The 23,957-nt window shown below is 39.4% G+C and overlaps 1 protein-coding gene across 3 annotated transcripts in view; it reads right to left on the bottom strand.

Moving 5' to 3' along the window:
- Positions 1–5,061: 5,061 nt before the first annotated feature.
- The window catches only part of LOC148651377 (neural-cadherin), a 163,034-nt gene continuing 144,138 nt past the window's right edge, over positions 5,062–23,957 (bottom strand). For 2 of the 3 annotated variants that reach the window (XM_088601573.1, XM_088601575.1), the window contains exons 26-33: positions 23,026–23,149; positions 19,432–19,612; positions 18,171–18,337; positions 16,537–16,801; positions 16,236–16,416; positions 11,952–12,205; positions 7,785–7,942; positions 5,062–7,534 (exon numbers count right to left, since the gene is read on the bottom strand). In XM_088601573.1, the coding sequence (XP_088457699.1) occupies positions 7,091–7,534; positions 7,785–7,942; positions 11,952–12,205; positions 16,236–16,416; positions 16,537–16,801; positions 18,171–18,337; positions 19,432–19,612; positions 23,026–23,149 (1,774 nt within the window). In that variant the 3' untranslated portion in view covers positions 5,062–7,090. The remainder of the gene's footprint in view (positions 7,535–7,784; positions 7,943–11,951; positions 12,206–16,235; positions 16,417–16,536; positions 16,802–18,170; positions 18,338–19,431; positions 19,613–23,025; positions 23,150–23,957) is intronic. The other variant, XM_088601574.1, reaches the window with a different exon arrangement.

Raw genomic sequence — 23,957 nt, 5'->3', positions numbered from 1 at the left:
ACACATATATAGCTTACTTAATACTAATGTGATTTAAACTATTCAAGCAACTGTATTACAAAAAATGATGCCTGTAGCAAGATGTAGAAATTCAACTGTAGAGAACATGTTCAGTTTAGTCTCCAAAACCGGTAAACTGGGCATTGCAATAATCAGAGTATGACTTTTGCAAAATTAGAATTGGAAGTGTTATATGAAAGAACAACAATTCACTTACAGTACTGTACGTTCAGAACATTATGTTCCAAAATTAGATTATGGTGAAAGTTAAGCCCAAAATCTTTAATTTTACTTTGATGAATTATGAGTAATGTATTGTTACAGCTTTAGGTGACTGAGAAGTATAAAGTATAAAGTTTGTGACACTTGGCAGAGTAAACACTTCTAACTTCAAAGCAGAGAGGATGTTTGCTGAGGTCTGGAGTCCCTTCAGCAAAAACAATTGTAAAGTTTACCTTAGTATACCTAGGTAAGTTGTGTGTTAATGATTGTCAAGGAGCAGTACACACATACAATATAAGATCACATTAAGAGCACAGAGAAAGGTAAGAAACAAGAAGTAGGAAAGAAGGAGAGGAGTGACAAAAGTCTGGAGGAGTGTGGATGTGAAGCTTAATCCAGGCGAGAAGCCCTACTTCATGATATCCCAAACCAAACCTGACTAGAGCTAAGTATTCGAACCTTGCTAGAGAGAGCATGTTATTCTGGAACTTGGGTTCCATTGGTAAAAGATACCTAAGAAATGTCTTTCCTACTTAGGGCGCGTTTTTATGGATAGGGATATACTGTAGGCTCCTTTATTATTACCTTTATTTTGTGGCATCCGGGGTGCAGAGAGCGAGATTTATCTGCAGATTGCATTGTATTTAGTTAGAAAGCAGCTTATCTCCAACATTACTACTAAGTAATGCTAGTAATGCTACTAAGCATTCAACATTAAGAGTTGAATGCTCAGTAGCAGTCTGGGGTTTTCTGGGTGACCAGAATGTTAGGCCTCTGAAACATCTTGTTTGTAAATACTGTACATAAAGTAACTTGTGTGTTGTACGTGTCGAAGAAAACTCAGTCTTCACTCAGGTTGGGAAATTGTCAAACAGAGATCTGTAATTCAATCAGCTGAAGGGGAGCACATCACAGAGAAAGGGTTTCCCCTAGCATTCAGTAAGACATGCTCACTGGACTGGGCACCCTCACCACTGCCGCATCAGGTAAGCCCCCCACCATCAGGGATTTGAACCCAGGCCTCCAGCATCACTCAACAGGGACCCAGCCTCTTGAGCCAAAGGGAAATCTCCTGTCAGCCTGGCGGCTATGGTCCCTGGTCTCCACAGGGAAGGGCGGTGACGTCACCGCTCTGGTAAGCCAGCTCTCGCAAGCAATGGAGGTCGCATGCGTTATAATATCAAAGGAATATACAGGAAAAGGGGCAGTATCAGAAGTCAAACAAACAGGACAGGAAGATGCCATTTGGCATCCTAAAGTCTGTTTCATTTATCTCTGGTTGAATGGGTGTGAAGAATCACAGGCTTTGCACCAGTGGTCAGTGGACAGTGGTCTTAGGTGCAAACAGAAAACCTTTTTGCACCAGAAAAGCATAGTCACTTTCTTGACCTTTTTCACTCGGTCCTCTACATATGTTTTGTTGTGTGTAGTGTAGTTTGTGTCTTGTCATTGTAATAAATATTTGTTAAAATGGCACTGTATGCCTGGATTATGACTAAACTGCTCCTGATTTTCAACATTTTTGTAACTGTCACGTAAGTCTGACAGGACGAACCGTGGAATGGCAGGAGAGCAATAAAGACCCTATGCGTAGCGGCGAGATTGGGGTTAGCCCGGGCTCAGCTGTTCAGGAGAAGCCATATAGAAACCTATGCCCTCAGGCCAAGGACAGGAGTGACCTGGTGCTAGGCGGGGTCTCAGGGCAACTGAACAAACAATGCTGAGCGAGTAGCAGAGCAGAAGCAGGAAATAAATGGGCTACACAACAAGACACACCAGAAAGACATGAATAATCATAGGGAACTAGGAACAGAAGGAACGTAGAGCACCCTCTAAGTGTAATGAGCGTGACAGTACCCCCCGCTTCACGGGCGGCTCCTGACGCCCAAAAAAGAGCTGCACAGCACTGGGGGGAGGAAAAACCTCATTTAACTGAAAGGAAACCTCCGGGAGTTCACGGTTGAGAGCTACCCCCTCCTCCGGGGTATAAACCTTTATTGAGTAGAGGAAAGGGGGGTCAAAACTGAGCTCCAGAGGAGCAAAACAAAATACCAGACTTAACAAACAAAGAAATCACAAACAAAATTAAACCCTGACAGAACAGGGGAACAATAAACACATAAGGGCATGGGAACCCGGAGCCAGGGAGACCAGAGGGCATGGGAGCCCGGAACACGGAAGCAGCAGGGGGCGTGGGAGCCCGGGACAGTGACAGCAGCAGAGGGCGTTGGAGCCCGGGACAGCAAGAGTAGGAGAGGGTGTGGGAACCCGGGACAAAGGCAAAAAACGCAACGAGTATAAACCCTGATGGAACAGGGAAAACAAACAACACATAAAAGAAATAACCCACAACAGATAGAGAAGAGCAGGGAGCACGGAAGCCTAGAACCAGGCATAAAGAAAAAATTCCAAAAGCCAGGAAACAAAAAAGGAAAAAAAAAAACGCTCGCGGTAGGTTAAGGTAGGCTCAGCATTCTGTCACGTAAGTCCGACAGCACGAACCGTGGAATGGCAGAAGAGCGATAAAGACCCTGTGCGTAGCGGCGAGATGGGGCTTAGCCCGGGCTCAGCTGTTCAGGAGAAGCCGTATAGAAACCTATGCCCTCAGGCCAAGGACAGGAGTGACCTGGTGCTAGGCGGGTCTCAGGGCAACTGAACAAACAATGCTGAGCGAGTAGCAGAGCAGAAGCAGGAAATAAATAGGCTACACAACAAGACACACCAGAAAGACAAGAATAATCACAGGGAAATAGGAACAGAAGGAACGTAGAGTGCCCTCTAGGTGTAATGAGCGTGACAGTAACTCCCCATTTATAACAGCATATACGTTTTCAAATTTACTTTTTATTCAAAATGTATGATCAAACTGAACACTGCTTCTAAATGTGACGGAGACTGAATGTCAGCAAAATCTGCAGCTATAAAAGGCGCTATTCAAATTGAAATTTACTGATTTTAGAAGTACTCAATAGTCAATACTTGGTATACTTGGAAGAAATTACTGCTGTCAATATTCCAAGTGTTACATCTCTACCAGCTTTGAACAGTGAGTTTGTGTGATTTCTATTCTTCTTCGCAAAATTTCTTCAGTTCAGACTAGTTCATTGGGAATATTAATGGACTGCATTCATTAAATCTCAGCATACGTTTTCTATTAGATTCAAGTCTAGATGTTGCCACTCAAGAAGATATTAAGAACATTTACAAAAAATGCTTTTTTTTTACCCAGTTTTAGTTTTTCAGATACTCTTTGGGTTTTCCTCTAGAATTTAAATGTACTTTGCACCAGTTTTTCCCTTTTTAGGGATGGTGCTGTCCATGTGGGGCTTACGTTGATAGTCACACTTGCATTTAGACCATAAACTTAATCGCCCCATACAGTATAACAGTCAGAATCGTTGTGAATTTTGTATTCACCAAATTTATATCAAGTCATGCCACAATCTAAGAAAATTGCAGAGGATGTCAGAAAAATAGTTAATGATGCTCATCTGCCCCAAAACAGTTACAAAACCATTTCTAAGTATTCGAGTCTATCAGACAAACAGTCTACTGCTCAAATGAAAAAGGTCAAAACCACAGGTACTCTACTGTATATAGAAACATCTAAGGAACTGCAGTTTGCTCTCACCTCAGCTAATGTGACTGTTCATGAATCTCCTATTAGAAAATGACTGAACAAGAATGGTGTTCATATAAGGAGAAAACCCTTGGTTTCCAAAAAGAACATTGCAGCCTGTCTGAAATTCACCAAAGAACGATCCAAAATGATACACAAGGTTCTCTGGACAAATGAAAGTAAGAACTCTTTAGCCTCAGTGAGAAACATTATGTTTGGTGAAAACCAAACACTGCTTTTGAACAGAGGAACCTCATTCCAACAGTTAAGAATGGTGGTGGGAGTGTTTTGCTGCCTTGGTGCTTGGATGGCTTGCAATCATTGACATAACCATGAATTCTGCTTTGTATCAGAAGAGTCTAGAGGAGAATCTCAGGCCATCCATCTGTAACGTGAAGCTGAACCTAAAGTGGGTCTTATTTCATGATTCTAAACATACACAGATCCTAAACCTAAGACGATCTGCAGAAGAATGACTGCAGAAAAGGTCATTCTTTGTTTCCCAATGGCCCAGTCAAAGTCCAGACCTAAACCCCATTGAAATGTTGCAGCAGGAGCTTGTGTTTATGCAAGGCATCCCTCAAATGTCACAGAGATTAAAGAATTCTGTAAGCGGGTTTGGGCCAAAATTCCTCAAAAACCATGTGAGAGATTGCTCAACAGTTAGTTGTAGTCATTGCTGCTCAACAGGGTGCCACCAGTTAATGGATCTAATGCATACTTTATCTCATATGGATATTGAATGTTTCATTATTTGAAGACTGATTAATGTTGAGAGAGTATAATCTTTTAAAGTATTATTAGGACTTAATTTAAGATCTAATAAGATTTAAGGTTTCAAATATGTGGAAGTTGTGAAAATCCTAAGGCACTGTTCTTGGCACTGTATGTAAGGAACTGTACATGCTAAATAGAACTGATCCCAGTGTGAACCCTGGGAGACATCTCCAAAACACACAGTAAAAAGAGAATTATGATTGACAGTATCAAAGGCTGCCCTAAGGTCGAACAATATTAAGTTAGAAGGAATCCCTATCAGAATGCATATCTTTTGTTTCATACAGTATGTTTCGAAAGCTAAACTGTCAACAGATTCATCGGTAATCACGGAAACTCATTCTGTGCAATACTGATATATTTAGAGATTAAATAGACACACACCAATGCACACATATTTGGCTATCTTTATTTCAGAGATAAACACCAAACACCATGTAACATCCTGAGGAAAATAGTTTTATTAAAAGTCATGTACAAAAGGAATATCAGACATTAGGTGGCTACAAAACAACACTATGTACATTATATACAGCATAGAAGGACAGCTCTCCTTACAAAATTAGAAGCAATAGTTATAGAATGGTATGCACCACAACATGGTTACTGTGTCATGAGTACCATGGTACAAATAACATGCATTACAGTGCACTGACATTACTACAATATGTTAATTGTCAATGGAGGGTATAAGGTCATTCTCTTTTTAAGTTTTTGTGAGAAATCACCACAGTAAAAAGGAACTTTACATTTTTGATTGTGAGCACTAGTACTTAAGTCTTTCAGTTTATCCCCTCACCTTCCTGTATCACTCTTGCTATTCACATATGTTGGATGATTCAATATGATAGCTCATTAGAAGATTACAATTTGTCAAAAAACAAGAAAAAAATAAAGATATTGAGATATTTACTGTACAAATATACAAAAATGTGATGCAGTTACATTTGTATTTCAATGGCACTCTTGTTGTGTGTTTCAAAGATGATTTTTTCAGAATAACTGGATTCATGTTTAAGCAAAAACATTGGGTAAATCAGCACACCAAAGTGTTACTCTACCCCAGCTCCATTCCACAACAAGTAAAAAAAAGAAATAATTCATACAAATTACTGTCTGTAAAGCAAGTTTTTTTCATTTGAGATTCATAACCTACTCCATCCACCCATAATGAACATCATACTGGCACTTTGACTATATTTTTAATTGTGTCTCCTCACCTCCCTGATTATGTCCCTTTAGCTTGGCACACTCATTTGACTTCTTCCAAGCTGCCAAAATAAAGGCTGTCCTGCTGGTTGGACTCTCAGGTATACTGGGTGTTTCTAAATTTGGGTTCCATACAGCTCCATCCAAGAAGGAGCTTTTCCTTCAGAGCTCAATTAAATTATTACCTTGGGGAAATATAAGTACATTATTCTGCATGTTCTTTAAACAGTTTGACTCTTCTGATATTAATAGTTTAATTCAACTACCTATAAAAAGTACACAAACTCTGCAATGAAGCTGACCATTTTTATTTACCAGCATAGTGACTTTAAGGTGTTTTTTGCTATCAGCGCCTAATTTTTTCTCTCGTAAATTGATTCACTAATCCATGGGAGAACATAGAGATTCCTCTGCTTGTGCAAATGAAATCAGATTATGGAACCGTGTTGAATAGTTTGCTTGGAGTCTCATCTCCTAGCTAGTATGAGCTCATGAGTGAAGTGCTCTCAAAGTATGTGATCAGCTGTGGTGTTGTAGTCAGTCTGTTAGATTAGTACCTAAGACCTAAGAAAGTTACAAATGATAGGGAACGACAGCTCTGAGCTATAGAGGATTTTAAAAATAATATATTAATACAGGTAAGAGAAAAAATATATAATCCCCAGTTCATTTTTATGGCTTAATCAACTTCAAGTTAAAATGTGTTTACTTGATGATTAAAATTACAACACAATTCTTTCTATATGCAATGGTTATGTGCACCCATTACTGTTCCCATTTAAAAGTTATGTATAATAAATATATTTTTTCCTGCGGAGCTAATCTGTGGTGAGTTTGTCTGTTTTTCCCATTTTTACATGAGTTTCCACTAAGTTCTCCAATTTCTGCCCAAAGACATGCTGGTAAGTTAATTGGCTTCCATAAAAATTGGCCCTGGTTTGAGTGTGTGCGCCCTGCGATGGAATGGTGTCCCATCCAGGGCGTATCCTGCCTTGCACTCAGTGCATGCCAAATTATGCTCCAGCTCCCTCCTGTGACCCTGTACTGGATAAGGGGATTAGAAAATGCATTCTAAAAAGATTAGAAACACCGTGAAGAAAAAATATCCTCTTAAATCTTCCGAGCTTTTGGCTCTTTTAAACGTTTTCTGATGTCTCAGCAATTTAGTTAAAAAAGAGGAGCTTTTTGTTTGTTCACCCTCTTCTCCCCGTATCCCACAAAAATATTCAAAATAGTAACAATAACTTGGGGATGGTGGCACCATCAAAAGGGATTTTCCTTTTGCATAACATCTCTGTATGTCAGGACAAATTCTGGCCGCCGGTAGAGCTCACTCAGCATTTCAAATTTTGAACCCCACTCCTGTAGGCAATCATAATTGAAGTCCTCCTCACCTTCAGACACCAAAGTGCTGAGACTGCCCACTGAGGAATCCAGTCCCTCTATGCGGTAAATTTGAAAAGAGTCCATTGGGAAAGACTGATCGTCATTGTCTGCCTCCCAAATGATGCGGGAAACATAGCTTTTGAAGTCTGTGGGGCCGCTGGCAACACCAGTAGCATTCTGATGGTAGCTTGCCATCGTGCCTGGGTGAACCTCTTCCTGTGATCCCTGGGAAGACTTTAGGAGGGGTGCTGTGGTGCCGGAGGAGGATTGCGACAAACTGGAGCACAGTGGCCTCTTCAACTCTGTGATGTCATATGCATTCTACAAAAGGAAAGTAACTTTTGCACAGAACTGTAACTGGATGCAGGCGATAAAATACAATAATCACATGTATAGCCAGCAGCCATATGACCCTGCAACTCACAACTGGCAACCCACTGAAGCTAAGCAGGAGTGTCCAGAAAAGCGCTATATAAGTGTAAGCAAATATTATAATTAATATAATTTTTTAGCGGCTGAATTTAGTCATAGTTCCCCTACAAAACACTGGCTTCCTCATCTGGGCCATTACCTGGTCCTGCTCACCTCCACCCTCTTCATTGTAGTTGAGGATGTTTTCACGAATGTCCTCCCAGCTCTCGTGCTCAGCTGGAATGTGATAAACACCTCTTTTCTGGAACTTGCTGGGGCTGCCCTTCTGGTTCCACACAGTCACAGCCACAAGAACAGCTGGATGACAAAAAAGGAGAAACAAAGTGCAATGTCAACTGTAAAGTCTCAAAACAGCAAGTTGCATAACATCACTTTATTGTCCAATATGAGATGTTCACATCGTTTTATTGTTTCATGTGAACATCAACATTAATATATATCCATCTTACTTTTTATAAGTACTTTTAAAGTGAATCTCTGCAGTTACTACAAAATAAATTCCCTTAGGGTCCTAAATAGGATTATACCACTGAGGAGAACATAATAATTTGCTTTTGCCATTTTCAGATCTGAAATGGAAATGGCTGAACTTAAAGACATGGCTCTTTAAGAAATTGTTTATTTGTTAATTTTTTTATCTAGTACTGTCTCCAAATGTCACCCTGTAAGAGAGACCCTTCTAGATGAAGACTGAAGACTTTCACCACCTGCTACTGCCTTACTCTGGATTTTCTTCCCGTCTTGTTGCACCATCTTGGATTCATCGAACATGTCTCTGAGGTACACCGCACTGCAACTGCTTCAACTAAAATAAAATTTCTTCCTGGTTAAAGACACATTTGATGATTGCCGTATTATTGGGATTTTACGACCGAGGTGCTACTTCCATCACAGCATGGGATGCCGTTTCTTTCATTCGTCTGCCAGCAGAGTCTCTATCCCTGCCTTTCGGCGCAAGACTGTAAGTCCATCCGGTACCAGCGCCGACCTCAAAAATCTTCTCTCACTACCGCGCCTGGAACACACTCCGCTTCTCCCTGCATCCCCGAGACTGGCCAGATCAGCGCTACTCAATACCCGTTCCATAAACAGCCAGGCTCTTCTTTTATGTGACTTTATCATAGAAAATTGAATTATTGTGCTTAACCGAAACCTGGCACAGACAAAACAATGGACTGCTGTATAATCAACTAATCCTCCTGGCTATAGCTTGTTTGACCTTCCGTGTCCCACAGGCAGAGGAGAGGCCATCATTGTGATTTACAACCTTTTTTAAAATGTAAATCCTATTACTATACCACCTCCCTCTTCTTTTGAGTGACTTGTTTTAAATGTCTCTATCATTGCCATAGTTTATAGACCACCCAAGCCCTGCGAAGTCTTTTTAGGTGAGTTTGCTGATTGACTCTCATTTTTATGCCTTAAGTTTAAAAGGATCCTTATTCTTGGGGACTTTAATATACACATTGATTCAAGGTCTTCCAGTATGGCTAAAGATTTCCTCTCTCTATTGGGAATTCTTTGATCTAACTCAGTTTGTTTGTAGCCCTACACATAACAAAAGACACACCCTAGATTTAATCATTGCAAATGACTCTTTTGTCTCCTACTGCTCTTTCCTTGAACTAGGCCTCTATGACCACTTAGCTATTCTCTTCAATCTGGAATTACCTGTTTCTAACACTTCCCCTCACGCTCTGTAAATTTCCGCAACAGGCGATCAATTGATCTGCCAGGGTTTGTAAATTCTGTTCTATCCTCCTTATCTTGTTTCTCTTCCTCTGACCTCCTAGAGCAGGGGTGCCCAACCTTTTTTAATGTAAGATCTACTATTTCATTTGCCAGTCCAACTTGATCTACCACTGTGAATTTGAAGCTCTGATATAGGAATAAAAAGACTGTGGGCACATTAGTACAATAACGATACCCATCACTAGAATTCCAGTAAATAAAAGCAAGTGACTCATGCTACAGTGAACAAGTAATGTTCCCTATTTTAGAAAAAAGAATATCCTACCTTAATGTGAGCACTGGCACTGAGAAGCGTACTTGAGAGCACTTGTAATTTTTTTTAACGTATTGACACTGCTGATCATGTCGATGACATTTTACCTCCTCCCTCCTTATCCAAAACAAAAAAATAGTTACACGCATGAAACCCACCACATCTATCTTAGATCCCATTCCCACCACTTCCTGTTTCTCTTCTCTCTGTCCCATTGTCCCATATTTTACATAAATCCATGAGCACTAGCATTGTACCAACGGTCCTCAAAACTGCTGCCGTTACTCCCGTGCCAAAAAAGCCTAATATGGCTCTCGACAATCTTAACAATTTTTGCCCCATCTCCAACTTACCCTTTCTTTCTAAAATACTAGAACGTGCTGTCACACTTCAGTTACTTAACCACCTCATGACAAACAACCTTTTTGAACCCCTCCAATCTGGCTTCCGTCAACTTCACAGCACAGAAACGGCCCTGGTCAAAGTCACCAACGATCTTCTAACAGCTTCTGATTCTGGTTCTCTTTCTATACTCATCCTTCTTTATCTCAGTGCTGCTTTTGACACTGTTGACCATAACATCTAACTTTCTCGTCTTGAGACTGTGTTTGGAATTTCTGACACTGCCCTCAAATGGTTCAAATCTTACCTCACTGATCGCTGTCACTTTGTCTCTTAATGGGTACAGGTCTGAAATTGGTCTTGTTAAGTCTGACTTACCCCCATGGATTAGCTTGTACCTGGATGCCTCGTTTTCCCCTGTTTACCAGAGCACCAGTTGTCACTGAGCACTACCTTTGCAAATAAACCCTTGTGTGTTTTCCCTGATGTCCGCCTCCTATTTGTCTCGGGTTACACTGCATAGGTTACACTGCATAGTGTCTAATCACCAACCCTTCGTCAAATGCTGTGGACCATTCATGACACTGGAGTATCTAAATCTATATTGAACAAACTGCAGTATGTCCAAAATTCAGCAGCCAGAATCCTGACCAGGTCTAGTGCACATTACTCCTATCCTGGAGTCATTGCACTGGCTTCCTGTTAGGTTTCTTGTCGGCTTTAACATCTTCATGCTCACCTATAAGACTCTGCATGGCTTGGCACTTCAGTACCTGTCTGAGCTACTATCGTCCTACTCCAGCTCTTCTTATTCTGGTCTCCTATCTGTCCCCCAAGCCGGTCTACACTCTATGGGTGACAGGGCCTTCTCCTGTTATGCCCCCAAGCTCTGGAACTCTCTCCCCAAGGATATCAGTGAGTCACTTTCTCTAAACTCCTTCAAATCCAAACTCAAAACCTTCTTCTTTAGAAGAGCCTTTACTTAACTGGCTCTGTTCTTTACCCTTCTGGTCCTACTATACTTAGTACCACCATCCATGGTCTCATCTGTGTATTGTAACTGCGTTTTATCTTGTGTATTCTTTTTATTTATTGTTGCTGTCATTCAGTGAAGTGCTTTGAGAAGCTACCTTTAAAGGCGCTATATAAAATAAAGTTTTTTATTATTATTACTACATCACTTCCATAATCACTCTGTGCCTGAACACTAAAGAAAGGGGCGGTTATTCTGGAATTTGGAAGAGTGGGGTGTAATGACACTTCACACTGCGCATGCTCCCATCGACTTTAAGAAAATAGTTTATTTTCACTATTGTTGTTCTAAAACAAGTGTGCTTGGAGAGGAAACTATCTTCCTAGCCTCCTGTTTTAGGGATAAGTGCACAGACAATGAAAACCCCATGATTTACAGTCACAACGCATGTCACCAATGACATAATTTCATGCTTGTGCTACAAAGAGTGTATGTAGGTGGCCTAGCTGTTTCAATTTAGATCCAGTGACCCCCCATGCTAACCAGGTCCAGTGCCCACAGGTGTTTGCTGATCTTGGAATCCATAAATAATAATTACAACTTGCCCAAGAATGCAGAAAACGATCAAAAGACATCTTAGCCCCTCATAGTGCAGGATATTGGAGTTTTTTGAGGCTTTTACTGAAATACGCTTTTCTTCTTTTTTTAATACAGTCTTAATTAATATTTCATATTTAAATGAGTGATTGAAAACAAACTTGAAAATTCATGTTTTTAAAATGAGACAACATATGTAATTTGAATGTTTACCAATACTGCAAAAGTACAAAATGTGCTATATTAAACAACAGACTATTTCACTGTATAAGCATATTTGTTACTAAATGTCATGATATACATTTTACGTAGTATGTATTCTAAGCATTTTAAACATGGCCAACAGTGCACCAATGTTAATGTTACTAAGGAATTGTTATCATAGTTACCAAAGAAAACCAGCAGGCACATGCTGATGGCCAAGATGGAACTGGGACTGAGGACAGCCATCCTTCCTGCTTTCACCAGACTGACTTCACACCACTGGCCTTTATATCCCTCCATGCAGACGCATGTGAAGCTCCTGGGAGACTGGGCAACACAGGTGCCCCCATTCCTGCAGACAGATGGCCCACATGGGGAGGGGACACAGTGCAGATGCCCAGAAATACCATCCTCCACTGTCATCTTGCCAGCTGGACACCTAGTTTAACACAGGAAGGACAGAGATTACATTACAGTACTGGTAGCGTGTGTCTGTTCATTTTCCATATTTTATTAAAGTTTAAGTTATAGTATCACTGTGAAACTTCCCTCTCTAGTGCTCACTGAAAATGAGGAGAGAATTACAAATCTCTCATGTAGCAAGTGAGCGTTAGCAGCAGCAAAAAGGGCCCTTGAAGTTTGGAAGCTTAAATGGATGATTGGGGAAATTATGGAAGAATCGATAATATTGTGTTATTTTGGCGTTCACAACAGTGCAGAGGGGAATCAAATATTACATGCATTTTTACAAGAGAGACCACCTATATGGCTGAGCCTTCTTCTGAGTTGCTCTTTTGATATACAGGAGGCCCATCAGGCTCTGCGTGCTCAATCAGGACCCTGAGAGCGGTCATTATTCGCTTCTTGCAATTCTGGGATAAGGAGTTTGTAGTTAAAACTTCAAAGGGTTTTAGAGGGTAAATTGAAGCTTTGTCGATAGCAAGATCTGTCCGTGGAAATCCCCTGAAAATGTAAGCTTTTTGACAAAGTTAGAAAACTTCTTATTGACAGTGGGATTTTTAGAGGTTTTATTTACCTTTCTAAAATTCTGACAGCATCGTTTGCATTATTTTAGCTCTCTGCAAGAAGTAGAGACATTTCTTGTAGAACTTGGTCATAACTAACCAGTTTGTGGGATTTGTTTAATGAGTGACTCCTCAGTGACTATTTGTAATGAAGCTAAGGCAGTTAAATGGCTTTTCTAGCTTTTATTCTTTTTGCCTGGTTGAAAATCTTTATATACTGTATATTGATGACATGTTAGTTATAGACTGATAGACATACTATTTTTTATTTAATAAAGAAATATGTTAATTCTAACAACATTGAAAATGAATTGATAAAGGGGTATTTGAATATTTTTTTGGTGCAAAATCTGTTTTTTAAGTGAATGGCCCTGAAAGTCTGCATTAACTAAGTGATCTTGTTTAAAATGTGGAAAAAAATGGTTTTGTTTATTTAAAACATTTTGATTTCTTCTTTGCATGTATACAGTACACCTGCTATGGAGTGACTGATTGCGTAAGGAGATCTGCTTAGAAGGTAGACCCTAATTTGTTTTCTTTAGCTCTGATTTATTGTTGATTATGGACTCCTTTTTACTATGTTACTCAATTATTCCAGTTACCTAACATACTGTATTCCAACATTTACTATTCTTTTCTTCTTTAATTCCCAAAATGATTTCCTACAGCGATGAGTAAATGTCAAATAATATAATGGAAAGTGAAGGGTTTGAACAATCATATTAAGTGTAAACGTTTTTTTTTTGTCTCAAAAAAGACAATGCTGCTGTTGCTTTTCTTCAGGAGGCTAATCTCTTAGACCTTAACAAGGCTGAGTCAAATAAATATACTTTTCGTCATATTCATCTAAAAGCAGGAACATGGCAAAATTGATGAATAATGTTTTACTTTTATTTTAATATAATGGATAACTGACCCACGGAGAAGATTTATTTCAATCTTGGGAACTCTGTAAGGGCTGTCAACTACTCTTCTGAATAATGTTCCTACTGCTGATTCTTCAGTATTTACTATGTCAGATGTATTATTATTTAACTACCACTGTCAAACTTCTAGTTGGCAAATTTAATTGTGCATTGAATCCTAGTTTTAGACAGGTCTTCACCATTTCCTATTTCTGGAGCAGCTAAAACACTGAACAATTCAGAATTTGATATCTGAAGAGAGCTTAGTCTGTTAATAAGAGATTATAGCTTTTACTCTAATGCACATAATTCTTATTCACATATTGATTAGTTTTTAACCCAAAACTTATTTGCATAAGGTTTCATACAGTACTACTGGATCAATGGCTTTTTCTGATCATGCACTAATTAGTTTAACAATAGATTTGAGTGCCCATTATTTTGTATGTAAAAGGTGGTGATGTAACAATTCTCTTTTGCCCAACAAACAAAACATACAAGATAATAATAATCTGTTACTCCTGATATTTTATGGGCTGTTGCAAAGGCTACCCTGAAAGGCAATATAATAACTTATGTGCCATATAAAAAAAGACATAAAAAAAGAAAGTGTTTTCTAAAAAATAACTACTTTGGTATAAGGAACTTCATAAAAGCTCTCCTTCAGTGAAAATTTGAAAACGTTTCATATATACAAGAGCAAAATTCAACTCAATTTATACTGAATCTGTGAAATAGAGCTTTTTTATTTGAAACAGAGGCATTATGAATTTAGTAATAAACTGAGCAAACTCTTGGCATATTACCTGAAAAAAGAACAAGCAATGCTTACGATTACAGCTATCTGGCTGTCTCTGTTCTCTCTAATTCCATTTCAGACAAAAATATGGATGACTCAAAATTCCTTCATCTAAACTGTGACAAGACAGAAGTCATGCTTTTTGTCATCCCCCATCAACTTTGTAAAGCCAATGGATCCAAACCCGTGGATGGTACTGTACTTGAACTTCAGTCGAAATGGAAAAACTTGGGGGTGTTATTTGAATCAGGCTTGACATTCGACCCACATGTGCAGCATTAATCTTTCACCTCATAAATATCACCAGATTATGTTATCGCTAACTGCTGCTGAAGAGCTGATCAACACATTTAAGAAATAAACTTAAATTGGAAATATCTGATTTTCAAATAAAAATGAAGTGCTCAACTTCAATAAAAAATATTTCAGAATTGTATTTATTTAGGTTTTTAATTCACCATGTTCATTTTTACCCTTTAGATTGCATTCAGAAACAGAGCTAAATAAAACTTCAAGTGAGGATCAACAATCAGAGATTTGTAGAAATGTTTCTTTTCCTTTTACAAACAAAAAAAGATTAAAGAAGTAAATCAAATTGTCATATAAGTTTTATTTAACTCCAACAAACGTTGTTTGGCTCCAACAAAAGTCATTGCAATGACACTTCCTCAGTGTAGGAAGTGCCAGTCAGAATTAGGAACATTTATGCATTAATTTTGGCAATGTAAACGTATTGAGCTTTTGGCGATCTATACATGGATCTGCAAGTGAACATAGATTTTTTTGTCATCTATACATCTCCTTACTTCACACATATGTTGTCTCTTAGCCCAGATAAAATGATATTATTAATGGCTATCTCTTATTTAGCAAAAAATGCATCTTGTCAGTCTGGCTTGGTTGTGTGTAGAGAGAAGGTGACTATCAGTTTGCAGAGTGGGATTTTTGGGGAGCCCACATAATATACAGTACATTTCATTTTCAATTAAGTTTGTAAATATCAATTTGTTTTGTTAAATAAGGGGAGGGAGATTAATTGATGTATTAATTTGTTAACATACTGATTTATTAGAAAACAAAAAGTGTTATGCTCTTTCTTATTGGTTGGATACCTTAATACTGTATAAAGTGTGGTCATGCCTAAAGGATGGTGATCATGGTGTTTTACCCAATTAACAGTGCAAGAATACCTTAATTTCCAAAAACACTAATTCTTTACAGTTGTGATTTCTAGCTGGGCCTGTGTAAGGCTGGAGAACAGCTCAATCACAACACACAGCAAAACAGAAGTATCAAGGTCAGATTATTAAAAGGGTATGAAAATGTTGGGAATGCAGAAAGTTAAAAGGCAGATACTACTATAATATACCAGATGTCCTAAGAGATTTAATGTATATTATTTTTGCTCTAGATTTATAAATACATATATTTTATTTATACATTTATATTTTTGCTAGCTCTATACCTGTCAAATATAAATATATATTACTGCTAGCTCTATACCTTACATCAGAAAGTGGCGGTATGTTCAAGAGTACCCAAATGCAAACAAAAATATTTGCAGATGGTTTACAAAACATGTAGCTGCAAAGACACCGAATGTGGACTAAGAACAAGTTGTAAGTAACTGAAATGGAGAGCTCACACGATGACTTGCTAAGCTGGAGTACCTGGAAAAATAAATCTGTTTTAGGGGGTGAGAAGGGAGGAATACCCCCAGGTATACAGTACCCAACCCACCTGCACTCGTGTTTCCTCCACAGGTCCACGCAGTATAGCGGGCTGCGGCAGGGCTTGCTGCTGCAGGCGTCAGAGTGACAGCCTGGCAGGACTCCACGGCGCTCCAGGACAGTGTGGAACTCCGTGCTCTTCCCATCCAGGGGCAAGGAATGCCCGTTCAGCCTCACATCTTGCATGCAGCCTAAGGTCACAAAGGAGTCATCATCACCCCTTATGTTTTCACAGTCTTTTGTTGATGTTTTATTCATGATATATCATGGAAAAATACTAAATGCTATACTAAAATCTGTTGTTACTCTACCTTGAAAGTCACTATGCTGGTAGTCAGAGAGGTTGTTTCCCAGCAACACACTAGATGGGTGAACAATGATCTCTCTCTTGTGACCAAGCATAGCAGTGATCTCACGTGCTCCACCTCCCTGGTCCAGGCGCAGTGTGAAAACATTGTCATGGCGATCAAGGCTGAGTAAGACCCACTGGCCATTGTCGATGCGCAATGCTGGCAACTGGAGGTAATGGTCTCCATCACCAAGATTTGCCCTCACGCCAAAGTGCCCGTCCACCATCTGCAGGGAGAAACATAGGTCTGCTGTAAATGTGCAACAGCTGCTGTCATAAGGCACTGAAAGAGACTGTAGACATGGAACAGAGCCCTATCTTATTCAAGTGTCTACTTCTGGAGAAACTTAAAATTGTCCAGTTGTCCCTTGATATTTCTATATCCACATATAGACATCAACAGATATCAGTCCATCTGTGATTCTCAAGATCAGACAATATACCTGTCTTGATCCTGAGAATCTGTCTCCTCTCCCTTTTGTGCTTAGTATTGTGTTGAAAAAAAGTTTTCCATGACAAGGCTGCTGACATAACGTCAATTCTCTGTTAATTACGTTTATTTATAATTTGTAAAATTTTTATGCAATGTATCTGTGTTTAAATTATTTATCCTATTCTCCTTCATGTAGATCTCATGGAGTGACAAAAGTTGGAGTAGGGCTATGGCTTGGCAGTTCACTTTAGTTATGCATATATGCATACAATGGCCAGTGTTTTTGGTGGGAATAGTATGTTCTCTTTTCTCTTTTGTGTCTGCTACCCTTGTCTTTTAAGGTCTTCCTGCCTCCTGAGTACAAACACCGCTACTGTCACGATCCATCATAATTAGTCACTCAACCGTCCTAAATGCCACAGCATTCCCACGACTTCAGTTAATCAGAAACCTGCCTAATCTAATTCTTGGAAACGACAGCACACACCTCTTGTCTTTCACTGTACCTGTTATTTATACTATCCTCAAACCACACTTCATTGCTGGGAATTAAATAGCCTGTTGTTCTCCTTGCTCATCTCCAATTTCAAAACTCTTCTAAAGATTTCTTCTCGCCTCAGTCTTTTGGTTACTGACTCTAGCCTGCTTCACTGACACCGTTCTTGCCTTTCCCTTTGGATTGACGAAAGCTCTCTCTGCCTTCCTGGAAACTGACTCTCAGCCTGCCTCTCCAACACCGACCTTGCCTAGCCCAATTGTTTTGTTTTGTGACCTGCATAGGGTTCTTTGGTTCGTTTAGTGACAACTACAATACAGCACTACTGTTCTCCTGAGTGCTTATTGAAAGTGTGGAGGCAGTGTGCAAATAAGGTCCTGGTATTTTTTGTATCAAATGAAAGCTAAGATGGAATAAACCAAAAGTGGTGCCCTGTTGGAAGCTTTTTTTTTGTAATGTTCACAGCAGACAAAGGACTGTACAACAGGAAAAGAGCACTCCTTGGGGTATTCTTTTCTTTTCCTTTTTTTTAACAACTTGGGACATTAAGACGTTTATGCTTATGATGATAGAGATCATCATTCACAAGCAATTTTTCTGTAAACAACATTGCCCTGATTTCTGGGGCTGTGTGTAAAAGCGAAGACAAACACAGGTGCTCCTTTACCTCCATAACGATGTATTCATTGGAGTCCCTTGAGGTCATGCTTAGCAGAGTTCCAGAGGGGGTACGTGTGCGCAGGAGCAGCTGGGCATGTGTTCTGCGAGCACTGCCACCCCCCCGTAATTGGTATCGGAGTACGCTATCCTTCTCAAAAGACCATTCTGGAAGGGCTGCAACAACAGAGAAGCAGTGACAAATTTTGTTGACTCAGGCCTGCACCACTCTCAAGTTCCCTCTGGCACAGTAGGGCTTAGCAAAGACCTCCAAATGTACACTATCAGGTACAGCTACTGTATCTGAGACACTAGATAAAACCCCCTTTCTCAGCCAAAGGACTAATACAGTAAAACCAACATACAGAGAAGTAAGAAGATTAGTCCAATTTTGGAAGCTTTCAGCTCTTTCAGTTCTTTTATAAAGCTTGCACTACTTTCTTGAACATGATTGTACACAAGTTTCAGTGCTCCTCTGTGGTACTAAAATAGAAAAAAATAAACATATTTATGTTATGAAATTAAATGTTAACCTTTACAGCTGAAAAAAAAACAACAACTAATTTTAAAATACATTATGAGATGTCCAGATTTTATATTGAGCAAGTGGTGTGAATTCTGAAAAAACATGAAACGTCTTCCTTTTATGTACAATAACTAAAAATAGTAACTTTCACAGATTGATAAGGATTTTAAACACTTCACAGACATCCTTTTTGAAGTTGTACTCCAAGGAGACCAATGAAGAACAGTAGGTTTAAAGAGAAAGAGAGATAAATTTATTAGCCATATACAATTTCTTGTATTAGAAATTTGTCTTTTTTTTCCTAAAAACACAGACAGGGAGAGAAGCATGGGGTCAGAGTGCAGGGTCAGCCATTTATATGGTGCCCCTGGAGCAGGTGGGGTTAAGGGCCTTGCTCAGGGGCCCAACGGAGTAGGATTCCTCTGCCGGGCCACTGGATACAAACTGGCAACCTTCCAGTCACAGGCGCAAATCCTTAGCCACAGAGCCACCACATCGCCCTATATTACACTATTAGTGTAATAGAATTGTTCTTCAAGACCACGGCCTGATGATATGAAAATGTACTGCAAATCAAGATACAACATAGAAGGTCAGAGCTTTTCTACAGTGTGGGAACTGTCCAATGAACCCTGTGAGTAGCCACTGTCTCATGGTAATTGACATTTCCTCACAGGCACAAAGACAGTTCCTGTTTCTCAGTAACAAGAGGACTTCAATCTGAAGAGGACTGCCTCTGTGTTACCTTTGTCACACTTGTGTCCGCTGTAGCCTGGGTGACAGTCACAGCTAAATGACCCCCACTCCCCCCGGCACTTCCCATGGATGCCACAGGAAGGTCCCCCAGCAGTCAGACACACTCCATCTGTTAGAGCACAGCCAGGGGCACTGTTTAGGCTCTCTGCAGGACACCCCAGGTCATATACCTGTCAGGAAGGACAGAAAACAAGCAGCTGACGATGGGAACCGTGCACAAAGTGACCACCTGGACATCCCTCTTGCCCAGCTGCATTACATTCAGATGTGTAAGTGTAAGATCTCTTGGTTCCACATTATTCAAATTAGTTGTTATGCAACTATGTACACAATCATTGAGGTTTTACATGCCACTGGAACAACATTTATACACATTTATGCATATTATCCCCAAACAAATAACCGATATATGCATATTTGTAATAACAGGTAGCATTTTTCACAGCAGAGATTATGACATGTACAGATGCAGCCGTTCAGAACGAGCGGGGTACGCTGCGGTACAACGTGGTGGGTGTGTCGCATCCAAGCATTCTTTGTAATCGTCTTTGTAAACGAAAATACTTTATTTTTTCATTGACAAAAAGTAACACCACAGCATTTTGTTGATCCGATCACATATTTGTTTCCAATCATACAAGGTAAGTTCTGAGAATCTCCGATTCACCATGCCTTTCACATGCTCTTAAGCTCATAGCACTTTACACTTAGTTTAAACTACTGAGTGAAATAGGTTTAATACAGGTGGGTAGCCGCGTACGGCATGTGTAGGCTGCAAAGGAACAAGTAATAGGTGTATTCCATGCTGAAAAGAGAAGAAAGAAAACACAACGTTTTGGCCGTTTCAGGCCACGCTGTTCTGCTTCCTGTGGTGATATGCGGGTTTTTCGCACAAAGCCGTATTGAGCAGTATTTCTCGCGTTGTGAACGTGTGTACACAGCGGTCCCCCCTGGATTCCAGTTAGTGCGTAATTATGCATCGATGAAAAACCGGAGGTTTAAAAAAAGAGAATTAGCTCACTGATAGTTTTATGTGGAGGCTGTGAAAATGTTCACAAGTCGTGGTCTTTAAAATGCATTTGGTTTGAAGGCTTTCTGTGTTTCCCTTCCAAAGATATGGACAGAAGAATATTTGAGCGTGGTAAAAAAAATGGCTTGAAAACAGTCACAATGTACACAGCAAGTGTTTTCGTAACTCTTGGCGATTTCATGAAAAAGCTACAGGCATGCCAATTGTAATCGTTTTTATTTTTAAATATATTTTAGAAAAGTGTCATCTATACAAAAAAGTTGCATTTAATACTCATATGACATATAATGGTCATATGACAAGCCCTGAAACAACAATACACATATCAATGGAAAGTCTTATACTACTGTTTGTGCAACAGTACATGAATATAGTTATATTGTTATTAATTTAATTAGATACGCGAATCCATATTATATTCCCTATTAATCAAATTCTAAAAGTATGCTTTTGTTTACTCCGATAGCAAGTGTATTCGCAGAAAACTATCACTTTTCTCACAAAGTACTGTATATAAACGTACAGTAACATGGTCAGAAGGAGCATGTAAAAACGTTTCTGAAATAACCACATGTAAGACTTTGATGCTTAAAATGTTTAGGGAGAAATGGACTACTGGTGTGTATTTTTTTCTTTAAACTATCAGTACCAGCAATATACAGTTTACAAGTGTCAGAGGTGACACTTCACCCGAATAAGATTGAATTCTTGAACAATGCCAATATATATATCCACACTCTCCCCAACATGGTTGTGGCAAAACTGAGACGATTTTATTTTTGCGGTTATGAAGAATTGCGCTAAATTCTTTCAGCAAAATTCCCGCATCTTTTCACGTTTGTGGAAGTGCATTGTGTTTTACACATATTCTCCCATTCACCATTCTCCCATTAGTGATGGCAATGTTTAGTTCTTCTTCCTATTTTATCCTAATATAATCTTTCATTTATTTTCTAGAGCTCATTACAGTACAAGTGCTCATCTTGTAAGCCTGGATAATAATGTATAATCTGTATCACTTGGTTTAGTTGAACATTTGAATCATGTTCCTTGATCTTTTTCAATAAGTACTAACACATCTATAGGTATCGGAAAAAGCCCTGGTTTTCCAAACCATATTTGTCTTTAAGGGACTGAAAACTTAATAGATTTCCCTTTTCCATTATTGTACAGAATGAGGTCTTTCCTCAGTGAGCCCACTGTTTAAACTTTGATCAAGTATACCTGGCAAAAATGTTGGATCATATGCAAACCATCTCAATATCCTCATCTGTTTTTCTAACATTATTTTTTTAACAACTTTAAACCACATTTTGTAATGTAAATGCATTTAGATAATCCAATTGATCATATTGAAACCTGGCTCGATCGCAATAATAGCTTGGACTGGTGTATTTTTTAATCTAGTCTCTATGCCTTTCCACTTGACTGTCATGTTATCATCACACTAACAGATCAGAGGCTTGAGTTGTGCCGCATAATAATACTCTTTGAGATTGGGGATACTTCTATCTTCCCTCTCTCAATTTCCTTTCCACAACAGAAACATAAGTGCCATGCCGCAATTTGGATGATCACAACTGGCAACCTGTGCTGCCCATAAGGTTGTTTTTCACTGGACACTCTACCCGAGGATTTCCTGTGCCAGCAACACAACTGTGCCACCTCCCAGGTAACCTCACTCACATAATGCAAACAACTTGAATACCTCCAAGGCACTTGACAGAGAAAAACCAACAGCCAGTACACAGGCTGCTAACCCTCAAATGCTTTTCTTTGCATTTCTGTAATATCTGTGACCGACAGCACTTGGCTGCGCAGCCATGCCACTTCCACAGAAAACACAAACCCATCAGGCTGTGTTCTGCAGGATCTGAAGATTCTCCTTCCGACATGTATCCTTGCTTTCCGAGGATGTTTAGCTGTTTCTCAAGAGTTTTGACATCCCTTTAAATTGGATGGCTCACAGCTGCATCAAGACATCAGTTCCTTGTGGCTGTACCCTCCAGATGGACACTGGTAGCCTGTTACATTTTTATACATCAAAAAGTATTTAGAACTTAAAATCTAATTCTGGCCCAGGGTCATTACTCCTGATCTAGCTTCAGTGCATTTTAAACAGACAACTGCAGTATGTGACATGTCAGAAATAACTACAGAAATATTAACATTATCAGGGACAGCCACCGTGCCATAAGTGATTATGTAATTTAAGTAATTTCTATGATTCCAATATGATTGGTAATGGTCACTCATGAACACCCATTCGTGTTAAAAACACAGGGCTTGTGGATGACACATGAGTACAAATGAGCAAACAATGAGTACAGGGTACACCCTAGGCAGGACATCAGTCCATCAGAGGATCAGATAACTGTCCCCAGAGGATCTTCCCCTGAGATCTTTGAAGCTCACTGTCCCAAGTGACTGTGGGGGTCTTGTTATGCAAACTCTGACTCTTCACTGGATATAAAATTAATACCTATCATTGTTAAATCAGTAACATTAAGTAAGTTACTGGGAAATAAAGCATTGAAGAAGTTCCTTACAAACCTGACTATCCACAATCAGATTTCTCACACAGCCCACAAAACCCGTGAAGTGCAGTTGTGTCCTCCGGAAAGGGAAGGACTCCTTCATGCCACCGAGCTGCAAAGGCTGATTAACGTCAAGGAACCTGTCAAGACAAGACAGATAGGAAACCCTGGTTCAGGATTAGCAGACAAAGACAGAGGTGTTCTTTTCAGGGAAATGGACATTTCAGAGCAATTCTAATTCCGTTGTTTTTTAAAGAGAATACCCACATCCAATTATGGTAGAAAATCCTAAAGTTACTACAAAAGCTCATGTAGGATTTAATCTATCTTTAGCTTTTTTTGGATGGAACATGAAGTTGTTGTAAGTAAAATACAGGGAAATGTTTATTAAGAGACATATGGAACATAAAAACATTAAAAAAGTTACAAACAAGAGGAAGCCATTTGACCACTCTGTTCCGTTTGGTAGTTAGTGGTTTGTTTATACAAAGATCTCATCCAGCTGTTACATAAAGGTTGACTGGCTCAATCACATGACTGCACAGCTTTTTCCATGCTCCCACAACCCTTTGGGTAAAGTAGTGGTAGTTAACATCAATTTAATCCAAAAATTAGTCTAATACATGGATGAAAAGTTTGGATACACCTGTATGTTTTAAAGAAATACTGTAAATTCATGTTATACCTGTAGGTACAGCAAAAAACTGAGATGCGTTCAGTCAACCAGTAATATGACTATTTGTGTAGAGTTTGTATGTTCTCCCCTTGTTCTCATAGGTTTCCCCTGAGCGCTCTAGTTTCCTCCAACAGTCAACAAACATACTAGTAATTTCACTTACTTCTGGAAAAATTGGCATTGGTGTGCGTGTTTGTGTCTCTGTGTCTGCCCTCTGATGGACTGATGTTATGCCTAGGGTGTACCCTGTACTCATTGTTTGCTCATTTGTA

The sequence above is a fragment of the Lepisosteus platostomus genome, chromosome 12 (genome assembly GCF_059453375.1).
Source record: "Lepisosteus platostomus isolate fLepPlt1 chromosome 12, fLepPlt1.hap1, whole genome shotgun sequence".
NCBI lineage: Eukaryota > Metazoa > Chordata > Actinopteri > Semionotiformes > Lepisosteidae > Lepisosteus > Lepisosteus platostomus.
The sequence above is the reverse complement of the archived record's forward strand: the minus strand, read 5'-3'. Positions and strand labels throughout refer to the sequence as shown.